This window comes from Lissotriton vulgaris, chromosome 1_1, assembly GCF_964263255.1.
Source record: "Lissotriton vulgaris chromosome 1_1, aLisVul1.2, whole genome shotgun sequence".
Classification (NCBI taxonomy): Eukaryota; Metazoa; Chordata; class Amphibia; order Caudata; family Salamandridae; genus Lissotriton; species Lissotriton vulgaris.
Window position 1 is genome coordinate 2,029,682,232 of NC_141685.1, and position 21,880 is coordinate 2,029,704,111.

A 21,880-nucleotide genomic window follows, 5' to 3' on the forward strand; every position below is an offset into this window, starting at 1 on the left:
TAAGCACCAAGGACACCTACAGCTTCGAGCCAGCCTTAGACAAATTATATCCTCCCTTACTCAGGAAACTCTATTTGCAATGGAGGCACGGGTCTCTTCCACTCCGAGAACTTACAAGTAAGTGGAGTGAACAAGCAGTCAGCGTATGTCCAGCTTGTAGAGTGGCCAATGAATCTGAGCTCCATATAATCTTCTTCTGCCCGGCCTATAATGAGACCCGCAAGAAATGGATTGTCCCTCTATGCAGAAACTTGGGATTTGCAGAGTGTTTGGCCGCATTTAGAGTACTGAAAACAGATCTGTCGGACCACATCGTTTTCGCAGTGGCTAAATATCTATGTGCAATGTGGTCCCTGAGAAGACAATGCCTTAAGGCTGGTCACTGACTTTACTGTACCAAAAATGTGGAATCTTGCACTAAGACATTTTCTAATGGACTCCAATGACCTTGTAAAGCTTAATTTATTTACCTCTTAAAAGTTTTATGAAATGTTTTAATGTCTTTTATGGTGATAATTTACCGAAATAAAGATTTATGAAATGAAATGAAAGATGTGTCAACTCCTGAAGAGATTTGCTATTAGGGATTGTGATTAGTTGTGCATCAGAAGACCAAGGAGTACCACCAGATGGAGTGTAGCATTTTAAATGTTAAAAATAAAGAGGTCCTAGGTATTAAAAAGTCTCTTAACATGTGCACAGTGTCTTAAAGGTGATACGGTTATGAATGGAAAGCCAACAGAAAGAGATCAGATGTTGACATGTACTTGCAATAAAAGTTAACCCCAGAATCATGTGAACAGCCATGTTCTAGATATGTTGTCGCTGTTTGATCATAAGTTGTAGTAGGGCATGCTAGGTAGCATTACAACAATTGAGTCTTGATGAGGAATGCTAGGATGACAGGTTTACAGCAGGACATCAAGAGGGAAGGATATTTCTTGAACTTCGAGGACCAGGAAAAGGAAGAGGCCAGTTTAGAAATGTGCAGCCAAAATGATAGCAGTCCCCTGATCTACGGTGAAGGGTGAGAGGGCAAGTGATCTTGACCATCTATTTGTGCAATATATTTTTATTCTTTCTAATTTTGAAAGAACTATTTAATGTTAATAGTCACCTGCTGTAATTATCTATCAATCAACAGAGTTATTTACATGCTGAGGAGCTTTCAATGACCATTAGATTTCCTGTTAGGCATTTAAGTGTGTATATATTTTAATATTATATCTAAGGGAAGAAGGTTTTTTAAAATTAAATAATGCGATTGCCTAGGAATATCTGAATGTGCATTTAAATGTATTCTTGCACAGTGTTAATGTTAACACCATACTTCTACGTTATGCACATCAGATACATTGCCCAGGTCAACATTCCTTTTGAATCTGAATGTTGAAGTCGAGGCACTATGTTCCATTTACAGCAATCACATAACATTTCTAATAATTCAACATCCTTGGTTACAGTATGTAGTAGCAGTATCAGAATTTCTGTAGTGTTTGAATAAGGGGATTCTAATATTTCGTTCCAAGAATTCACAAGAATTAACAAATGTACCACACTACTTAAAAGCCCATCTATTTCCCGCTTTGAGGATGCTTAAAACCATTCCCACAATCGGAGTTCTTCAGTGGTCAAGAATTCCCACTGCTTTTTTCTGGAAGGGTCATGAAAGGGGAATCGCTTATATTTTCTCACCCAATCATTCAGGAGTCTGAAAACTAGAGTTAGAGACCAAAAGAGTTAGAACAGTGATCACTACAGATGAAAGGGTGATGTAAAGGTACTACATAAATATTAGCATTACACTGGGTATTGCCAGGTGTTAGAAATGGGGGTCTCTAGTTGGCAGAGGTAGGTACCACTGTCCACATAGGGACCCTTGCTTCTAGTCAGGGTAAGGAGGAAACCCTCTGAGATAGTCCTGTGCACCCCCTTGATAGCTTGGCACGAGCAGTCAAGGCTTATCAAAGGCAATGTGTAAAGTATTTGTACCAACCCTCACAGTAACACAGTGAAAACACCACAAACCTACTCCACAATAGCTTCGAAAAATAAAGGTATTTAATCTAAACTACACAAGACCAAAACTACAACATACACAGTGCAAGAATATTGTTGCAAAAAGTTCTTAAAGTTGCAATAAAATAATCCACAGTTGCGTGAAAAGTTCACAGTTGCATCACGTTTAGCCAACAGTACCTTTAAATGCAACAAAGTTCCAAAACAGAAGCTAGTGGAAAACAATCGAGGCGTCACTCCTGAGACCTTGGGGAGGCAATGCGACAGCCCCCTGGATGTAGCGGGCTTGGTGCGGTGACTCTGGTCTGTATGGGGAGGGTTGCGACCGCGTATAGATTCCGGTGTGGAAGTTCCGTAGTGAAAAAGCTCACAAAGGCACGGTGCGATGATCTTTGGAGTTGCGATGATCTCCCGAGCGACGATGCGTGGACCAGCGGTTATCTTCCTCTCGCAGCTCCTTGATGCGATGGCTCTGCGACAACACTCGCAGCGACGTGATGCAGTCCGCAAGCAAGCGGTGCGACGATCTCACCCAACGATGCCCAGCTCTGCGACGACACTCGCAGCGATGGTAATCTTCCCGCACCGGTCTGGTGCATCCCGCAAACGAAGGATGCGACTGGCAGCGGCAACAGGTGATGCGACGATCTTGGCCTTCGTAGCAGCGGGAAATTCCTCCCACTGATGGGGATGCGCTCCGCAATTGAGCGATGGGACAAAACTTGCAGAAAGTCTTTAAAAGATTGGTTTCCGGCTTCCCAACAGGTACAACTTCCAGAGGCACCACAACTGGCCCAAGCACTCTAGAAAGGACAGAACTCTTTCAGTAGAGTTCAGGGAAGCTGGTGGTGAAGTCCTTTTGTTCCTGGGACTTCTTAAAAGGGAGCCAGCTCTTCTCAGGCCCTTGGAGATTCCTTCAAGCAAGGGGACACAGCACCAAAAGCAAAGTCCTTCCCCTCTCCTTGGCAGCAAAGCAACAGCAGATCAGTCCAGCAGAGCAACAGCAGGACAGTCTTCCTTCTACAGTTTCAGCTTTCTCCTTGGCAGAGGCTCCTTCTTGATTCCAGGATGATCTAATTTTCTCTAGTCAGGGGTCCTGTACCTATACCCTTAAAAGTCTTCGATCCCTTTGTGCAGGAGGGCTCTGAGCTCGGTCTGAACCGGTTCTGGGTGTTCCTTGAGCACTTTGTTTTCCTGGCCTCTCCTTTCCATTCATAGAGAGGGACAGGGTCGTCAGCCGCCCAGCAGGAGGTGGAGCCAGCATTGTGGAGGGCAGGCACAGCCCTATTCAGGCCCTGGTGCTACCCCCACCCACTACTCTAGATGCAGATGGAGCTAGGCCAGGGATGGCCACTCAGCCTCTGGGAGCCACCGAGCCCCTGTCACTCACAAACCAGACAGTCAATTCACAAACAGGCCAAGGCACACAGGAAGGTCAGACAAAAGAACAGCAACTTTCTAAAAGTGCTGTTCTCAAACACAGGATTTAAAAACAACCTTTCCTAAAAGATGTGTTATTAAATTCTGAGTTCAGGGATGCCAGATTTTTATGTCCTATCTTGCGCCTATGGAAAGATATGTTGGTAGCCACTGTAGCCATCATCCCCCATGATAGCCTATGGGGCAAGATAGCCTTACAATAGTGAAAAACGAAAATGGCTGTAATTCACTACCAGAGCATGTCACCTGCACAAGTACATGCTCTACCTTTCACATACACTGCACCGTGTCCTAGGGGGTACCTTGGGCCTTCCATAGGGGTGACCAATGTGTACAGAAAGGAAAGGGTTAGGCCTGGCCAGTGGGCACACAGACCAGGAGGACATGGCAGTTCACAGACTGCACACAGGCACTGCGGTGGCAGGCCTGAGACACCATTTTAGGGCTACTCATGTGGGTGGCACAATCAGTGCTGCAGGCCCACTTGTAGCATTTGTAATCACCAGTCCTGGCACACTCAATGCACTTTACTAGGGACTTCTTGGTGACACAAATATGCCAATCATGGATAACCAATCTCAATAACAATTTACACAGGGAGCACTTGCACTTTGACACTGAACAGCAGTGGCAAAGTGCCCAAAGCATCTAAACCAGCAAAAACGAAACCTAGCACAGGAGGTAGAGGCAAAAAGATAGGGGGAATCCATGCCAAAGATGCTAGGTCTAACACCAAGTGTATGTAATTTCCTCGTCATTCATAAATAACCATCACCAAGCCATCTGTAAACTATAATATGTATGATTGGAACTTTAAGAAGCTAAATATTGGTATGTCTTATCTGAGGCATCCAAATTGAAGAATTCCCCAAAATACTTCTCTTTAGTTGTAGATAAAATGGACATGAGGGCAAACAAAATAATATCGCGATTTCTGAAGATGTCTGGTATAGCTATATAAAAAAATACTTAGTTCATCTTATAAGTGTTTAGCTATCACTGCTCTTTCAGTCCAATTTGTCACACAATTTAGTGATGTCACTCCCCCTTCTGCCAAGAACCAGGTGCCTTATTAAGTGTTCTAGAAAAACAAATTTTCAAGACCCAGATAAATTACCAATTGCTATCCTAAAACAATATTGGGAAGAAAAGAGGAATCTACTTACTTCTTTGTTTAAAGAGTGCTTGCCAACACAAATATCTAGTAGTACCTGAAGGGGCAGCATACTGGTACCATTTTACAAAGAGGGGGGAAAAGAGGATAAAAAAACTACAAAGAACCCTATTATTTGGTCTTGGGAAATTATTCACAAAAGTAATCCTGGACTATCTACTTTACCGAAAGTCATCAAATAATATACTTCCTCGTAAACATGCAGTATTTAGATCTTATTCTTCTTACTTACATAACCTATCAACCCTAAGTTCCATTGCAGATAAATAAGTATTGCATAAAGGCCAGTTTATATATTTAGTGTTTTGAGATTATTCTGCTGGTTTTGATTTGGAGAACAGACCAACACTGTGGCACAAGTTGGCCGCTCTTAACATTACAGAAGGTGCATTACATATACAAATTGCTCTCCATACATGCTAATTAGATCACTGGATGGCCTATTCAGAAGAATACATAAACAAAATGATCTCCATCACAGATGTATATTGGCCCCTTTGGTTCTCTGCTTGTAAATTTTTTATTTCCCTTCCATTTTCCAAAATATTACGGCAATTTCCTCCGGTAATGCAAGACTATGCATTAAATACTGTCCTTTATGCAGACAATGTTCTGGTACTCGATCAACCACCAATTGAGTTTCAAGGAGGCCTCAATCAACTAAACAGCTATTCACAAAGCATTTCATTTTGACGAAACCTAGCCAAGAGCAAAATCATGATGGTCTCCAGACAGCAGAAAAATAAGAAATTATAGTCGTTTTTTTAGATCAAAATGGACTGGAGAGAGAGGGGAGGAGCTTCGCGGGCGACCAAGATGGCCGCGTAAGCTCGGAGCTCCGTGGACCGTCCGACCCACCGCAACTCTCCTGCCTGAAATCCTGGTCCACATTGGTGGAATTGTAATGCTGGTGGCCTGCTGAGGTGGGGGCTGCAATCGGCTTCCGAATCGGTGGATCCTGAGCAGAGTTACGTCGAGCTGAACTTCGCTCCGTGACGGTGCCATTGTCCCTCCGGACTTCGTCACTTCGCACGATCGGACTGCGTAGTGCCCGCCTGCCGCCCTCCTTGGTGAAGTAACTGCGCTCCTGCTTGAGCCTTCTACACCCTGGTCTTGCCTCCTTGATCCGTCTGCCTTTCGGCTGTGGACCTAGACCTGTTGCCACCTCGCCTTTGTTCTCATGTACACATCATGGCGGGCAGAGGTGATCCGGACAGGGCATCGAATAAAGGTGGTCGGGGCAAATCGCAAACGCAGAATAATCGCATTGAGCGATATGTGAATCTCAAGTCGCCACCTACATCTGGGGCTGTCTCTAAAGGGACCCCATCGACGAGCCCACCGGATGGATCGGACCCCACCCTCGTGGACATCATGGGTGCCATCACTGGCCTCCGGGCCGACATGCAGCAGCAGCACGAGACCCTGACTCATAAAGTGGACTCCATGGCTGTTGATATCACCCTCATAAGGGCCGATTTGGGAAAGACCAACGAGCGTGTGAAGGCTCTCGACATCAAGACCGCCAGCCTAACCTCGGACGTTTCCGAGTTACAGACTGAGGTCCGCAACCTGCGGATGTCCGCTGATCTATTCTCAAGGCGGCTGGAGGACTTTGAGGGGCGAGCCAGGCGGCAGAACGTCCGCATAGTAGGGGTACCGGAGGGATCCGAGAATGACGCTGCTGACCTATTTGTGGAGGACTTGGTTAAGGCTCATTTGGCGCCCTCTGGACTGAGTAACTTTTTCTCAGTGGAGCGTGCCCACCGTGTACCGGGGGGCCCGCCGAAAACGGGAGCGTCGCCGCGACCGATTGTGGCGCGCCTCCTCAACTTCAGGGACCGGGACGCGATCCTCCAAGCTTCCAGATCGCATGGACCGCTTCATTACCAAAATGCGGAGGTGCACTTTTATCCGGACTTCACCAGGCTGGTGCAGCGTCAGCGCTTGAGCTACGCGGGGGTGAAGAGACGCCTCAGAGACTTGGGTCTTAAGTACTCAATGATGTTCCCTGCGAAACTCCGTATTGAGCACAAGGGACGTGCCCTCTTTTTTGACTATCCTGAAAATGTCAGTGAATGGTTGGACACTGTTGCGCCTACTCGTGATGAACAAGAGGATGAAGCTGGAGGCGCCTCGGGCGGAGCGGAGCGGCAAGACTGAACTAGGAGCTGATGCTACCCCCGCTTCGAATGACCGCCGGACTGGTGCTTTGTTATTCAATGGTCTCTCCTTCATTTACATGGTGGGTGGCGGGACGTTTTCACGGGGATTCCTTACTCCTCTGGGTCTTTCGTAGAGTAGTTAATGGGGCGACAGGCACACTGCTGGTTGGGGGGGCTTTTTAGTCTACTGCAGGGGTGCAGGGTGGGAGGTTTGTTGGGGACAGTTATTTTGCGTGTTGTTTCTTCCTTTCTTTCTCTAGTGTGGCAATGGGACATTGGTGCTCCTGAACTGTTTTTGATGCGGGTGTCTTTGGGCATTGGGTGGGACGGGCAGTGGGGGGATGGGGGGTAGGATGTTAAGAATTCTCAGTTGGAATGTTAACGGGTTGGGTGACCGAATTAAGAGAGGGGTGGTGATACAACTGATTAAACGGCACATGCCAGATATTGTCCTTCTTCAGGAGACGCACTTGGTGGGCAACGCTTGTAAAGCTTTGAATCGTAAGGGTTACAAAATGGTGGCACACTCAGGGTTCTCTTCCGGCTCCCGGGGGGCGGGCATCCTTGTGCGCGCGTCCCTTCCCCTAGAGATAGAGGACACCTTGATTGATGACAGGGGGCGGTACGCTGCCGTGGCTGGTAGATGGGAAGGGCGTTCCCTCACGTTGTTTTCTGTGTACGTCCCCCCGGGGCTCCAATCTAGTACCTTTCAGGACCTTGGTGGTGCCATCTTGTCTATGCCGGCTGGCCGGTTGATAGTGGGGGGGGACCTTAATTCAGTTTGCTCTGGTCTGCTTGATCGCCAACCGCCCCGCGACCTACGTAGCCCGCAGATGTGGCTGCCCTCCTTTCTCGAGTCCATGGGTCTGGTAGACGGGTGGCGACTTCTACATCCCACGCTCCGTCAATTTTCCTTTCTATCGGGTGCACACGGGAGTCTTTCCCGCATTGATTATGTCCTCACATTGGCTTCGGACGCACTGGCCGTTTCCGAAGCCCGCTTTCTGGCGCGGGCCATTTCTGATCACTCCCCGTTATGGGTCTCTTTCGACTTTGGGGTGGTCCTGTCGGAACGACCGGCCGCGGTCAATCCGTGGTATTTTCGTAACGTCAAAACCCGCTCCCTCCTGGCCAAAGCCATTGATCTTTATTTCTCCGAGAACGTGGGCTCGGTGAGGTCGGCCGTTACGCTCTGGGAGGCCTTCAAGACGGTGCTCCGTGGCGAGGCCCAGGCGCTCATCGCTGAGGCCCGCCGGACTAGGGATTCTGACATGTTGGTTGTTGAGCAGGAGGTCTTGCGTCTCGAGGCCCAGCTGGGGCCCGAGCCGGACCCCTCTGTCCTGCATACCCTCTCGCTGAAACAAGCGGAGTACCATGCCTTGGCCACGAATGCCGCACTCGCCCTAGCCAAGGAACAGCGAGGCCGCATCTACGATGTTGGCGATAAGGCCGGGAAGTTGCTGGCTTGGTTAGACAGAAGGGAGATGGCCAGCCGTGTGGTGCCCGAGCTCCTCGGTGATGACGGTGTGGTCCTTACGGACCCTAGTGCCATCGTCGACTCGTTCGCTGGCTACTTTCAGGGGGTCTATGAGTCTGCCTCGGACTTTTCGGAGGCGGACTCATCGGCCTTCCTTTCGGATATTGACCTACCCTGCCTTTCCGAGGATGAGAGAGCGGACTTGGATAGAGACATCACCGCTGACGAGATTGACCTTGCGATCCGCTCCCTGCGGACCGGAAAGGCCTCCGGGCCTAACGGCATACCGGTTGCACTGTATAAAATCCGCTCGGACGCGGTCTCCTCGCACCTCCGTAAAATGTTCTTGGAGTCCTTTGAGAGGGGCTGTCTCCCTCTGGATCAACGACTGGCTACCATCGTGGTCATCCACAAGGAGGGTAAGCCACGGGACGTCTGTCGATCGTACTGTCCTATCTCTCTCCTTAACGTGGAGCCCAAGGTCCTCGCCAAGCTGCTCGCCAACCGACTGATTGGCGTCATTAGCGACCTCGTGCACCCCGACCAGTCGGGATTCATCCCCCACCGAAACACCGCTCTCAATTTGCGACGCCTCCATGGTGTCATGGCCAGGGCCCACACTCTCGAAGAGCCGGCTGTCCTCGCGTCCCTCGACGCCACTATGGCCTTCGACTCGCTCGAATGGCCGTACCTCTGGGCAGTGCTGACCAAACTCGGGTTCGGACCGGTCTTTGTGAGCTGGGTGAAGCTACTGTACGCGGACCCGATGGCTAATGTTACGGTCAACGGTCGCCTGTCGGCGCCATTCCCCCTACGTCGGGGTACTAGACAGGGTTGCCCCCTTTCGCCCCTTCTGTTTGCCTTGGCCCTTGAACCGCTTGCAGCTTTACTGCGTGTGCATCCTGACCTGTGAGGCATTACATGGGCCCCTGGCTTCGAAGACAGGGTCTCCCTGTACGCTGATGATATCCTGCTCTATCTGACTTCCCCCTGCAGGTCCCTCATTGTGGCCTGTGATGTGATCAGACTTTTCGGGCGGTACTCTGGCCTGATTATCAACTGGGCCAAGTCCTCCCTATATGTCCTCAAGGGAGATACTCCACGTCTCCCCAGAGATGGCAGGATTCAGATTGCCACGCGCGGCTTCAAGTACCTGGGCATCTACATCTCTGGTAACCCCAAGTTGAGGCATGATAACAATTTACTCCCCCCTCTTCAGAGGTTACGGCGTGATGTGGACAGCTGGCGTAAACTGCCGCTCTCCCTTCTTGGCCGTGCCGCTCTGTTCAAGATGATGGCCCTGCCCAGGTTCCTATACGCACTCCAAAACGCCCAGGACCCGGTCCCGGTGCGCTACTTTCGTGATCTTGAAGGTCTCCTCCGGACCCTCCTCTGGGATGGCCGGCCCCGCGTTGCCTTCCACAAACTCACACTCCCCTGGTACGACGGTGGCATCGCCCTACCAGATGTGCGCCGCTACTATTGGTCTTCGCAACTAGCTGCCCTCAACCACGGCTTTTATGGCCCAGTGGGGAGCCCCGGCTATGCCATGGATAGATGGTTGATGGGCGATGGTAACTATTATCGGGCCCTGTACTCGAAGTCTTTTAACCGGCGGTTGACGGGCCCCACCCGTACGGCGGTTCGCACTTGGCGAGCGGTTACTAAGGCACAAGGGTGGCAAGACAGACTCACAAGGTTCACTCCCCTCTTTGATTCGGACATCCTGGGTAGACTATGGCACACCAAGGGATTTGATAAGTGGGACCTTATCGGCATCAGCAGGGTTGATGATATGCTCTCTAGGGGCTCAATTAAGACCTTCCCCCAGTTACAAACTGAATACCAGCTGGGCGCGACAGAGTTTTTTCGCTACGCTCAACTGAGACATGCGCTGCTTTCGGCCTCTCCGCCGGACGGCGTCATTCCTGAGAGTTCCCCTCTGGAAGACAGGATACTAGATGGGCACATGCCGGACAGCGCAATCTCCCTCTCCTATAAAAAATTGATCAATGTGCGCACGGACCTCCTCCTTAGCTTGAGAGACCAGTGGGTGGCGGACGGCCTTGAATTGGACGATGAGGATTGGCAGAGCGCAGTTGCCTCCCCTAAGGAGGTTGCCATTTCCTCCCGTCTTCGCCTCGTGCAATTTAAGATCCTGCACCGGGTGTATATGACAGGACCCCGATTAATGCGCATGGGTTTCTCGCCTGACGGTCTCTGTCGTAGGGGCTGCGTAGCTCTTGCCACTTTTTTGCACATCCTTTGGGAATGCCCGGTAATTGCCTCCTACTGGAGGAGAGTGCACCGAGTTATGGAGGAGGTGACTGGCGTGGCTGCTCACGCGGAAGCCCGTAGATGCCTTCTGAATGTATGGGAGCCTTCCGATCACAACGTTGCGCAGACTAGATGGGTTACCCTTGGGAACATGGTGGCTAAGAGGGACATAGCCCAAAAATGGGGTGCGCCCGCGGCCCCCCTGCTGGTACAGTGGAAGGCCAACATGGACTGGTGCATGTTCAGGGAGAAGACAGTCTATGTGGCCAGAGGGAGACCTCGAACTTGGACTAAAATGTGGGGAGCATGGAATGAGTACAGGGGAGATGTGTGCTTACCGCCTGAATCAGTCAGCCTGCATGATAATGTGTCTCCCTAGCCTGTGACGCCAACTGAGCTCTACTGTAATATATTCTCCTGTTACCCCCCCCTCCTCCTTCCCGATCTGGTAACTTATCCTTGATAAACATATCCCTGCCTTCCTCCCCTACCCATCCCCGACACCCAGCGCCACACTGCCCCCACTGCCACTTTCGCGCCCGCGGGCGCCCTTTTGTTGAACTTCATTTTAATATAAAATTAACCTTCGACGATTATGTCTCATTTGTTTGACACTACTTCTCTCCTGTTAGCCCTGCTGCCTTGCCTCCGGGATGTCAGGCTGAATAGCTGTGTGTTCTGATTTCAATAAAGGTTTTCAAAAAATTCAAAAAAAAAAAAATATACTGGAGAGGTTAAAATGCTACATTTATCCAGATATGGCCCTTTCGGAAAATCATTTACAACCTGCACATCAGGTGGAGTCATACAGTGCAGGCTTAAATGCAAATTAAAACGCATCTGGCCAGAAACAGCTTTGAAAGTATGTATTGAACGTTTTGTTTTGCTACTATATATCAAATACATGCATAGGGTCCATTATATCCCTTAGGATAAGCAAATGTTCTTGGGTAGAACAGAAAGAAAGTTTTTTAACATTTTCATTTCTTATAGTTACACTGTCTATAGAGGGGTAATAGGCTTGGGAATTGGGCATTGTGAGTACTTTCACAAAATCTTGCCGAACTATCCCTCATGCGATGAGGGAATTCAGCCAAAAAGATGTTTCTCTGGATACTCTCAAAGAACTAATGTAATCTAATTTGGGGCAACACATGTACAAACTATGTGTTATTAAAACATGTTTTAGCAGTGAACTGTTTTAATTAGAAATTCAGTGATTTTACAAATTGGCCTAATACAACCAAGGCCAAGAAGATTTTAAGAACACATTTTAAACACTCCTATCATATGGACCCCTGATATGTGGCCTGAGGCCTTGGGAAGTCTACCAATCCCTACTGGGAAGGCTAAAAATCTGGGTGTGATTGTGGACCAAAATTTGGACTTCGGGGATCAGGTTAGTGGAGTAGTGTCGTCCTGTTTCCATATCCTTAGGATATTAAGGAAAATAAAATGCTTCCTTCCAGCCAAGGGTTTCAGGAGAGCAGTTACTACCCTTATACTGTCACGCTAGGACTACTGCAACAGTCTGTACCTGAATTTGAGAAAGAAGCATGGATACAGACTGCAGTTGGTTCAAAACGCGGCAGCAAGACTTCTGCTAGGGATCCCTAGATATGCATCAGTACGTGAGGGTCTTAGGCAACTACACTGGCTGCCGGTAACAAGACGTGCTCAGTTTAAAGCTCTGTGCACAGTCTTCAAAGCGCTGATGGGCATTGCTCCAGAGTTTTTGAGCAGCTGTATAAAGCGGTATCTGCCGCGCAGAGCACTTGATCGGCCGAAAGCAGATTAGTTGTGGTGCCACGAGTAAAAAAGGCCAGATGGGGAAGAAATAGCTTCTCTTTCTGTGCGGCAAAAGCCTGGAACAATCTGCCGGTGCATCTTTGAAATGCCTCAGAGCTACTTTGATTTTGAAAGGGGCTTAAAACCTGGTTATTTATAGAGTAGACCCCCCTTCCTGTTCAGGAGTCAGTAGGTAGCGCCAGGATGCCCTTGGGCAAAAGTGCGCTTTATAAGCTCATAAATAAATAAATAAAATAAATAAAGAATACAGTTATATTACTAACGGAAAGTATTGTTCGCTGTGGAATAGTTTGAAATTGGTGGCTGACACAGCTGGTTTGAACAACAGCCAACTACAGTTAAAAAAAAAAAACAACTTAGTGATCATACCATGAGAAAGTGTTTTCATTGATCTTTGTACAGATGTTTTAATGCTAAAAGTAAATATGGGGAAAGTGCATACGGTAAATAAGGTTGAATAGAACTACCCGTATTGCACCTATACCATTCAGGATCTTGAACATATTCAAACTGTATGTCCTACGCTGACACCAGCACAGGCCAGATTCTTAAGGAATATGGTTTTGCTGAACAATATCAAATGCCTATGATTTACAAAACTTAATTATGCTCCTCGGACAATAACAAACTGTTACAGGGTTCACAATTGTTTTTAAATGTTCTTAGATGTTGAACTAATATTGTCTGCCGTAATTGTAGTGTTAGTATAGTTTAGACTTAAAATGAAGACTTCATTGTGAAATTTTAGCATTTAAAATATAATTTGATTTGACAGTCACGATGTATAGCACTTGTCAGAAGGGTTACCACAGAAACAGACACAATCTATTTATTTTTCTCCTCTGCCTCAGTGCTCAATTGTTCCTTAAAATAAATTTCCAATAGTGGGGCTCGAAAGAAATCCACAACTTTGAGAAAATACCTTCAAATAATTGTCTCACTCTGCTAATCATTTCGAAAGAGAAAGAGCTTCATGTCGAGTATCTAAATAATTTATACATCAGGCAACGTCCTGTACTGAGTTACAAACTGCACACAGATCAAGAACTAAAAACAAGGATACAAATAATTCCCATACCTTGGAATGGATGGAACTGGGAAGTTTCTTGTTTAGTGCCTCATCTGTATAGTGATAAAAAAGATAGTTTAAGAACCCTACCGAACAATGCCGAACCGATAGACATTCATTGATCTCTTCTCTTTTTCAGCTATGCTGTTCACTTTTCCAATCACGTTTTTAACTATTTGCTAAAGTGCATTTAGTTTATTCATGATGTGTGATGGAGGCACATAGCAAACACTCCAGGATGAAAATAGAAATGTCTTCAGGTCATTCGCTCAAGCACTTTACTTTTTTCAATTTTTATTCGAGGTGGTAGGTGATTATTTTTATAGCACCAGAACATGCTGAACATGCTGCTGAGATATCAATACTGATCACTTCGATTTATTTATCCACATATACACAGTAGGCAGATCTATAGGCATATGTTTCGTAGGCTTCTGTAGGGCCAGGGATATAACGTTTGGTGAGATATAAAACCTATTTCTCACAGCACACTTAGCTGCAGAGGGATGTAATTTGTTATGTTATCACAGCAACACTTTGATTTTTTGTTTTAAAATCTCATGGGTGCTGCAGGAGATCTGACGATGACCTTGACTCTGCAGCTGTGAGGACGAAGGGATGGGGAGGAAGACCATGAGCCATGCATGAGCTGTCCCATGTTTGATGTCGAGTGCTGAAGGGTCGGTGTCCGGTGGGAGCACCAACAAGCCTTGGCAAATGCAACCAATGAAGGAGTCAAAGAAGGTGCAATGTCGGGACCAGCAAGGTACAGAAGACTCACCACAAGAAGGGGAGTCACTGCAGGCCCGAGCAATCAAGGGAGCCCTAAAGAAACCAAAGTGACCCTCAAATGGACGCACAGACCGGAGGCACTGGAGTCACGAGAGGACCTTAAGCAGCTCACCAAAAGTTGCAGGCTACAATGCGCATGATGGGGTGTGGCTGAAGAGTCTGGTCACTGGAGATGCTAGAGGTTGAGGCTACTTGGAGCCTGAATATCTTCTTGAAAGGAAGCCAACAAGTCTTTGCAATGGCAAGTTGATGCAGTATACAGGGGTTCAGTTACTGCAGCCCCCACAAGGCATACTGGCCTCAAACTCAGGGAAAGGGCAGGGTAGGCCTTGAGAGCTGTGGAGAACCACCACCTGTGTTGCAGAACCTTATGGAGTCCGGAGGAGCTCAGCATCAGCAGACCGGTTGACTTAGTTGCTGTGCCTACTAATGCAGGGAAGTGACTCCTTCACTTTAAGGGAGATTCCTTCAGGTGTCTTTGATTGGAAGGGTCCTGTATGGTGCACAGGCACATACGATAAAGCAGACTGGAAGGGAGACGAAGTCGAGCCCAAACGAAGTCCAGAGTGCCCAGACTGTAGAAGAAGTGGTGTCTGATCTGAATCTTGTCCCACAACATATTTAGGGACCCACCCAAAGGTAAGCCCTTAAGTACCCACAGGAAAGGGTTGGGACGATTCAGGGGACCCTCCCAGGGGAAGGTCTGGCCAGGGGGAGGTTACCCCCATGTCCTTTGTCCAGTTTTGCACCAGAGTGGGAGCCAACTGCTCCCAGAGCTGGTTTGAACTGGACTATGCATGGGGACACCACATGTGCCGCTGATGCAGACTGAGTGGCGCTGGCAAGCACACCTGGCCCCAGTACACTAAATCCTGTCTGGGAGGTGGTCCCACCTCCGTGTGACAGGATGCCTATTGTTCTGCCTTCCCCTGCTCGAGCTTGGCTCAGCAGCAGGAGGGCAGAATCCTGTCTCTGGTCGGCAGCAACCATTTTGTGCTGTCTGGGTACAGATGGCAAGCACTGGGAACACTGAAAGCCTAACAGAGGGCTCTTCCATTGTTTGGGTTCATACATCCCACACCATTTACGGGGTGGGAGTATGATTCCAGGCACTGGAAGGTTGAAAGGAGTGGCTGCAATAGATATTCATTTGTTGATCTTTTGACATTTCAGGGGTACTAACCAGAAGGGCTCCACTGAACATGCCAAAAGACTACAAAGGTTGAACAACATCTTCCATTAGAAAATTCTAATCATGAAAGTCTGATTGGCAGTCAAGGCAGTAGACACAAGTCTCCCACCCCATCAAGCCCAATGTCTACATAAGCATTGGAAACATACATAATTCCAACACAGATTTCCCTTTTTTAAGCAACAACCATACAATTACTTTCAACAAAACATTAATGTTCTGCCAAAAAACAATACCTTCATCTACTGTAGAGCCAAATGACTTTTCATTTTGAAGAAGAACCAATTTCAATTCCTCCAGTTCTGCATGCTCCTTGGCATACATTCGTTTCAGATTTTCTACATGTTGTATCATCACGTCTACCACTTTACTGACACGGTTCTCCTTAAAAAAAAAATATGAATTAGTCCACAAATAGAAATGCATTTAGAAAGAAGAGACATTTTAAAAGGCACATAACATTAACAAGAACATCATTCAATTGCAGGAATGGCATTAAATTCTCCCTCATTTTAATCTGCATGCAGGTGTCAAACATAACAAATTTGCCTAAGTTACTAACTGCAATTTCTCGGACTGTATTTATTTTTTAGATATTTTTAGTATGTTGCCACACTTTTGATAATTTGTCTATCCTTTATAATTTTGCATGGGAGTGTATGTGCATTAATTGCACTATTCTGTGATTTGACTAAGTAGTATATTCATTACACATGTATACACAATCTGCTTGGCATGACTGATGATTTGCTCCTATTCTACTAGAACGTCAGCCGTCATGTATTGTTTCTAAAGTAATTTTGGACTGTCTTCCTCAGGGGCTCCATGAATGTTCTAATCTTGAGCGCAGAGTTTTGTAATCTCCATATTGTGCTGGATGAGTGTTGTCCACACAACAATAATCCCATTAAGAGACAGCTGTGATTGGATAAGGGATATCCTAATTATTCGCATCATTACCCAGAACCTCGTAACAAATTCTGATCAATTCACATGCAAGTTATGTACTGAAAAGTAGTAAAAATACTCTAACCAAAGGTTTTTCCCAGCAATGCCCAGTAAGTCCCCAGTGTTCCCAGCCACTTATCCCTTGAAGGAATACTTGCATTACTCTTGTAACCCAGTGAACTGGGTGCACTGGCTATATCCAGTACGCATTTACAATCCCCCAGTACCACTGGTGTTTCTGGGCACTTTGCTAATAAATTAGAAAGAGTGGTATAGACGTCTATAAGTATTTGGGCCTTATATACTACCTAAAACGACTTCTATCCCATTAGGTTTACCCTAGATATTGAAAAAATGTCCTCTCTCTATATGAGACTCCTCTGCAGTGAAAGACACTGCAGAACATTCATATGAGAGACCCCCTGGCACAGGAGAGTCAGGTTGCATACATTCGCCCTCTACATCTACCCCGCAACCTTTCAGCTTTAAGTGTTGACATAATCTTTCATCAGTGGCAAAATACCCCACACTGAACTATCCTAACTTCCATTCCCTATGACAGGTGAGCAAAAACACTTTACCAAATAAACTTTAAACTTGATGGGTGTAGCCTAACTGCTTCCTCCATCATTCTGAGTGGAAGAAACTGGAAAGGCGGATATGGTGTATCTCAATAGGTACATGTGGTACCTTCTGGCTATCAATGCCATGACCATCAGATCTGAAGCATAAGTTGTTAGGCCCTTGTAGGTGACCTTCCATCCTGCCACCAAATTGCCACCAGAGTCTAATTTCTGTGTTACTCCAGCCAATCAATAGCTCAGTAAATCATAAAAAATATTCAAAGGTCATGAGCTGTTGTAGGTGTTACTTTAAAACAGTTATATCCCACTGCTGTGAACAACACCAAATCCAATCCAATTCAATTCAATTCAATTCAATTAAGCTGGAAGACATTTGATGATGTCATGGTCTTGGACTCAGCCCTTTCTACAAGGTCGTTCCAAAACTCTTTGCCCTCCACTTTTTGCAGAAATAGTTTTTCTTGGCTTTAGGACTCTGCAAACTTTTCCACTGCTACCCAGCGCTAAAGTGCTCGCTTGCGTTCGCTGCTCAAAACATGGTAACATAGGCTTATACCCAAGTGGCATATTTAATTTACTTATATGTCCCTAGTAAAGAGGTTCTACATGTTTCCAGGGCCTTAAAATAAATACTACTAGTGGGTCTGGAGCACTGATTGTGCAACCCACTTAAGTAGCCTGTGAACATGCCTCAGGCCTGCCACTGAAGCTTGTGTGTGTGTGTGCAGTAAAACTTCCATTTTGACCTGGCAAAGTAAACCTTTTGCAAGGCTAACCCTTCCTTGCTAATACAAATAAGTCACCCCTAAGGTAGGCCCCGGACAGCCCAGAGGGCAGGGTTCAGTGTATTTAGAAAGGAGGACACATGTTTTCACAGTTACCTTATTTAAATTTAGTGTCTTAATGAATGAATGAATGAAGGGGCATTTGTAGAGTGCGTGCCTACCTGGAGGCCTCCCAGCGCTAGGCAAAACTAAAACGTTAGTGAACAGAGCAGGATGATATATTACGGGAATAGAACGGTTTTAAGCTGTTTCCTGAAGGCGCAGTGGCTAGGTTCGTTTCAGAGATGGAGAGGGAGGGCGTCGCACAGTCTGCCTGCGTTCAGGGAAAACAGTCTGCCACAGCTTCTAGATCGTTTGATTCTAGGAGTAACGATAAGATGAAGTTCATCTGAGCGCAGTTTTCTCCTGGCTTTGAATGGTTGAATTATGGCTGAGAGCAGGGGCGAACCTTTACTCTGAAGAGATTTATGGACGATGCAGAGGGACTTGAAACTGATTCTCTCTTTCACAGGCAGCCAGTGAAGGAGGCGCAGGCGGGTTTTGCAGAAGACAGTTTGGGGGTGCCTGTCAGCAGTCTGGCTGCGTAGTTCTGGATGACCTGTAATCAGTTAATGACAGAAGTGGGGGCTCCCAGATAAAGCGTGTTACCATAGTCCAGTCTGGAGAGCAGGATGGACTGGACCATGGTTTTCTTGGCTTGAGGAGGGAGCAAGGGGAGGACTTTCCTTGCTGTTCTGATGAGGCCAAAGGAGGTTGCCATTGTCTTGCTAGCTTGCACTTGGATGGTCAGTTTACTGTCTAGCCAGATGCCCAGGCTCTTTATTTCTGGCTTAGGAATTGGGACTGGACCCATACATACTGGCCAGATGGTTCTGAGTGCCGTATTATCAAAGTTGCTCAGGGTCATGACCTCTGTCTTTCCTTCATTTAATTTCAGGTGGGAGGACCCCATCCAGTTTACCACTTTCGTGAGAGAGGCTTTCAAGGTCGCGGAGTGAGGGGAGGATTGGTTTAGGGCTAAACCAGTTGGGTGTCATCGGCGTAGGTAACCATATGGTTCCCAAAAGGGGCCACAATGGATGCTAGTGGGACCATATACCTGTTAAAGAGCATTGGGCTGAGCAACGAACCCTGTGGGACACCGTACTGGAGAGGCCGGGGATTGGAGCTCATGCCATCTTCAAAGACCTGGAACGTGCGACATTCCAAGAAGAAGCGAAGCCAACTCAGGGCGGTACCGGCAACTCCCAGCTCGCCCAAGAGGTGAATCAGAACCTGGTGATTCCCCTTTTCGAAGGCTCCGCTCTGGTCTAAAAGAATAATGGCTGCCACTCCTCCAGCATCTAAAAGTCTCCTGATTTCCTCCACAACCGCCAGCAAAGCAGTCTTCGTGCTCTGCCCAGGGCGAAAGCCTGTTTGTGAAGGGTGTAGCAGGTTGGAGATTTCCAGGAACTTGGAGAGGATGTGGTTTACATATTTCTCTGTGATTTTTTAGATTCCTGAAAGGAGGGAGATGGGGCAGTAGTTGCCCAGGTCTGCAGGATCAAGGTGAGGTTTTTTAAGAAGGGTCTCGACCGTTGCTCCCTTCCACAGAGGGGGCACTACTCCTGAGGCAAGGGAGGCATTGATAGCATCAGTGATTGTGTGGCTGATGATAGGAGTGACTTTGGTTAAGATGTTCATAGGCGCCGGGTCACTAGGTGAGCCGCTTTTTACTGTGGGCAGGAGTGATAGGAGCGTCTCGAGGGATAGAGGGGGAAAACTTTCCAGGTGGGGAGTAGTGTAGGGAGGGTCTGCTGTAGGAAACATTGGTAAAGGATCGATTGGGGGGGAAGGGTTTTTAGAATGTTCTGTATTTAATTGTTAAAAAAACTCAGCCTGGTTTTTGCAGCGGGTTCCATGGGGGTCGGCTGAGGCAGGGGGACTGGACATTTAAGTAGTCTTTTTATAATGGCAAAAGTCTCTCTAGGGGAGTTGGCGGCTTGTTGGATTTTTGCCTCATAGTAGGTTGCCTAAGCTTTCCTCATTTCCTCCTTGTTTTAAATCTATATAGGTATACCAGCTCATGATTGATGTCTCTGGAATCACAATTTAAAATCCTAACTTATGGTGAAGTTGGATTTTAAATTGAAACTCTAAAAATGCAATTTTCATAAAGTTGCCATTTTCTTGCCTTAGCCATTTGGTGCCTGCAGCCTATCTCTGGATCATATGAGTGGATGTGGGTGACAGTTGTGCTTTGTGTATTTCTCCAAGACAGCCACACATAATGGGAAGCTTAGGTGGGACTGGATTTGCCAGGGTGAGTTGGAGGAACTGGGCCCAGCCCTACTTACACTTGAATAGTCTAAGTCCACATCCCCTGTAGTCTGAAGCCAGGGCAAGAAAGGCAGGACATGTGGGCACTTCAAAGGCATGCCTCTAAAAGCTTTCCAACTCTTCAATGGCAAAATTATGTATTAAATACTGGGCCTCAGACCCGAACTCGTCAGTACACGTCTGGACCTGTGCATACTCTGCCAAGAAGGATAACTGTTGAGCTGCTAAAGGTCTGCACTCTGCTGGACTGCTGCTCTAAAGGAACTGCTGCTCTGCTGTGCTGACCTGCTGCTTTCTTGACTGGGGAGGAAGACCTGGGCCTGTAACTTCACCTTCAACCCAGAACACCAGAGTGAACCTAAATCTAATCTGCTGGGCACCAAATCAGAGTCTCAGGGACATAAAAGGCATACCAACATCCCAAACTAGCCTCCACACTCCGGTGCAGTGAATTCCTGACCCCCAAGTGGTGCCTCTCAGGTCCTGGACCCTTGCTGTGACTCACAGGTGCTGAAATCAAGCTTTAGGGTTCTTAGCGAACACAAACTGCCCATTTGCACCAAGATCTCCTCGCTCACACCACAAATCAGAGCAAAGATCCGCCAGCTGAACTCTTTGCACTGCAGCATCAGCCTCTCATGGGGACAACCACCACGAAGCTCCAGCAACCCCTGCCCACGATGTCAACTCCTTGTGCTTCACCTACAGCATCCTTGGACGCTCTCCCTGCTCCTAGCTGTCCTCTGCAACGTGAATAGGACTCTTGGAGTGAACTTGAGAAGGTCGGTCAACTTTCAGCAGAACTAACTTGGGACTGTATCCAACCTGTACACCATCATAGATGCGTGTAATTTTGGTTTTGACCTGGTCCAGTGCACAGATAGTTGTGGTTGGTGCTCTTGCTATCAGATGCTATTGTACAGTTTATTCTTTAAAAATTCATGTCTCTCTGATTGGATCTTTGTTGTTTTGGTCTGGTTTTATTTATTACACTTTGCTCTATATTTCTAACTAGGTGTGGGATTCTTTTTGTGTGGTGAGTTTACTGTTTTATTGTTTGATGTGTTGCACACACATCTTTCACATTGCCTCTATTTTTAGCCTGACTGCTCTGTACGTATAGGGGTTTGCTTGGCCTTACCCCGACAAGGATTGTGGTTTCTGTTTGACCAGGGCTCACCCCCTGGTCAACCAGTTACCCAATGGCTCAAACTGTGCGACTGTCAGATTTGAATATATTGACGGTCCCACCGCCGCTGAGCTTTCACCTTCTGCTTGTTTCCTCAATGGTTGCTTAATGCCTTTGTGTTTAGATTGTGTTTCCCTTGTTGACGAGTGAGATGTGTTCCATTCCGTTCCAGGTGTTCCTGCTTTTTTATTTGTCCAGCCAGTCTGACATCTTTGTTGGTCAGTAAAAAGATTTTAGCATTCACCATTTGTTTTGCTGTAAAAAGCAACATATATCTAACTCTGCTGCCCTGAGGCTCCTCTTGAGATCAACAAAAGAGTCTGTCCTCTGCTAAACCACAGCAGTGTAGTCCAGGAAAATTGGGATTGCTGGATTTTCTTTTTGATATGGTCCTGAGCTACTGGTTCATGTATCAATACCATTAACGTAGCAACTGCGCCACCACAAGTCGGGAAGTGCAAGTGGGAGCAGAGACATATTTCCAGAACTCTTGGTGTATTTTTTAGAGTGTAGAACTTGCAGAATCCCTGAGACCCCACCTCCATTACTAACCAGTTTTATAGATCTGACACCAAGTAAATTATTTCCACTTCTTCTGATAGGCCACAATCGAATGTTGTTATTGCTCCCATTGATCATCT

General features: G+C 47.0%; 1 protein-coding gene across 2 annotated transcripts in view; it reads right to left on the bottom strand.

The window, feature by feature from the left end:
* The window catches only part of IRAG2 (inositol 1,4,5-triphosphate receptor associated 2), a 1,414,859-nt gene that overhangs the window by 232,359 nt on the left and 1,160,620 nt on the right, over window positions 1-21,880 (bottom strand). For both annotated transcript variants that reach the window (XM_086920312.1, XM_086920307.1), the window contains 2 exons: window positions 15,651-15,798; window positions 13,440-13,483 (listed from right to left, as the gene is read on the bottom strand). In XM_086920312.1, the coding sequence (XP_086776438.1) occupies window positions 13,440-13,483; window positions 15,651-15,798 (192 nt within the window). The remainder of the gene's footprint in view (window positions 1-13,439; window positions 13,484-15,650; window positions 15,799-21,880) is intronic.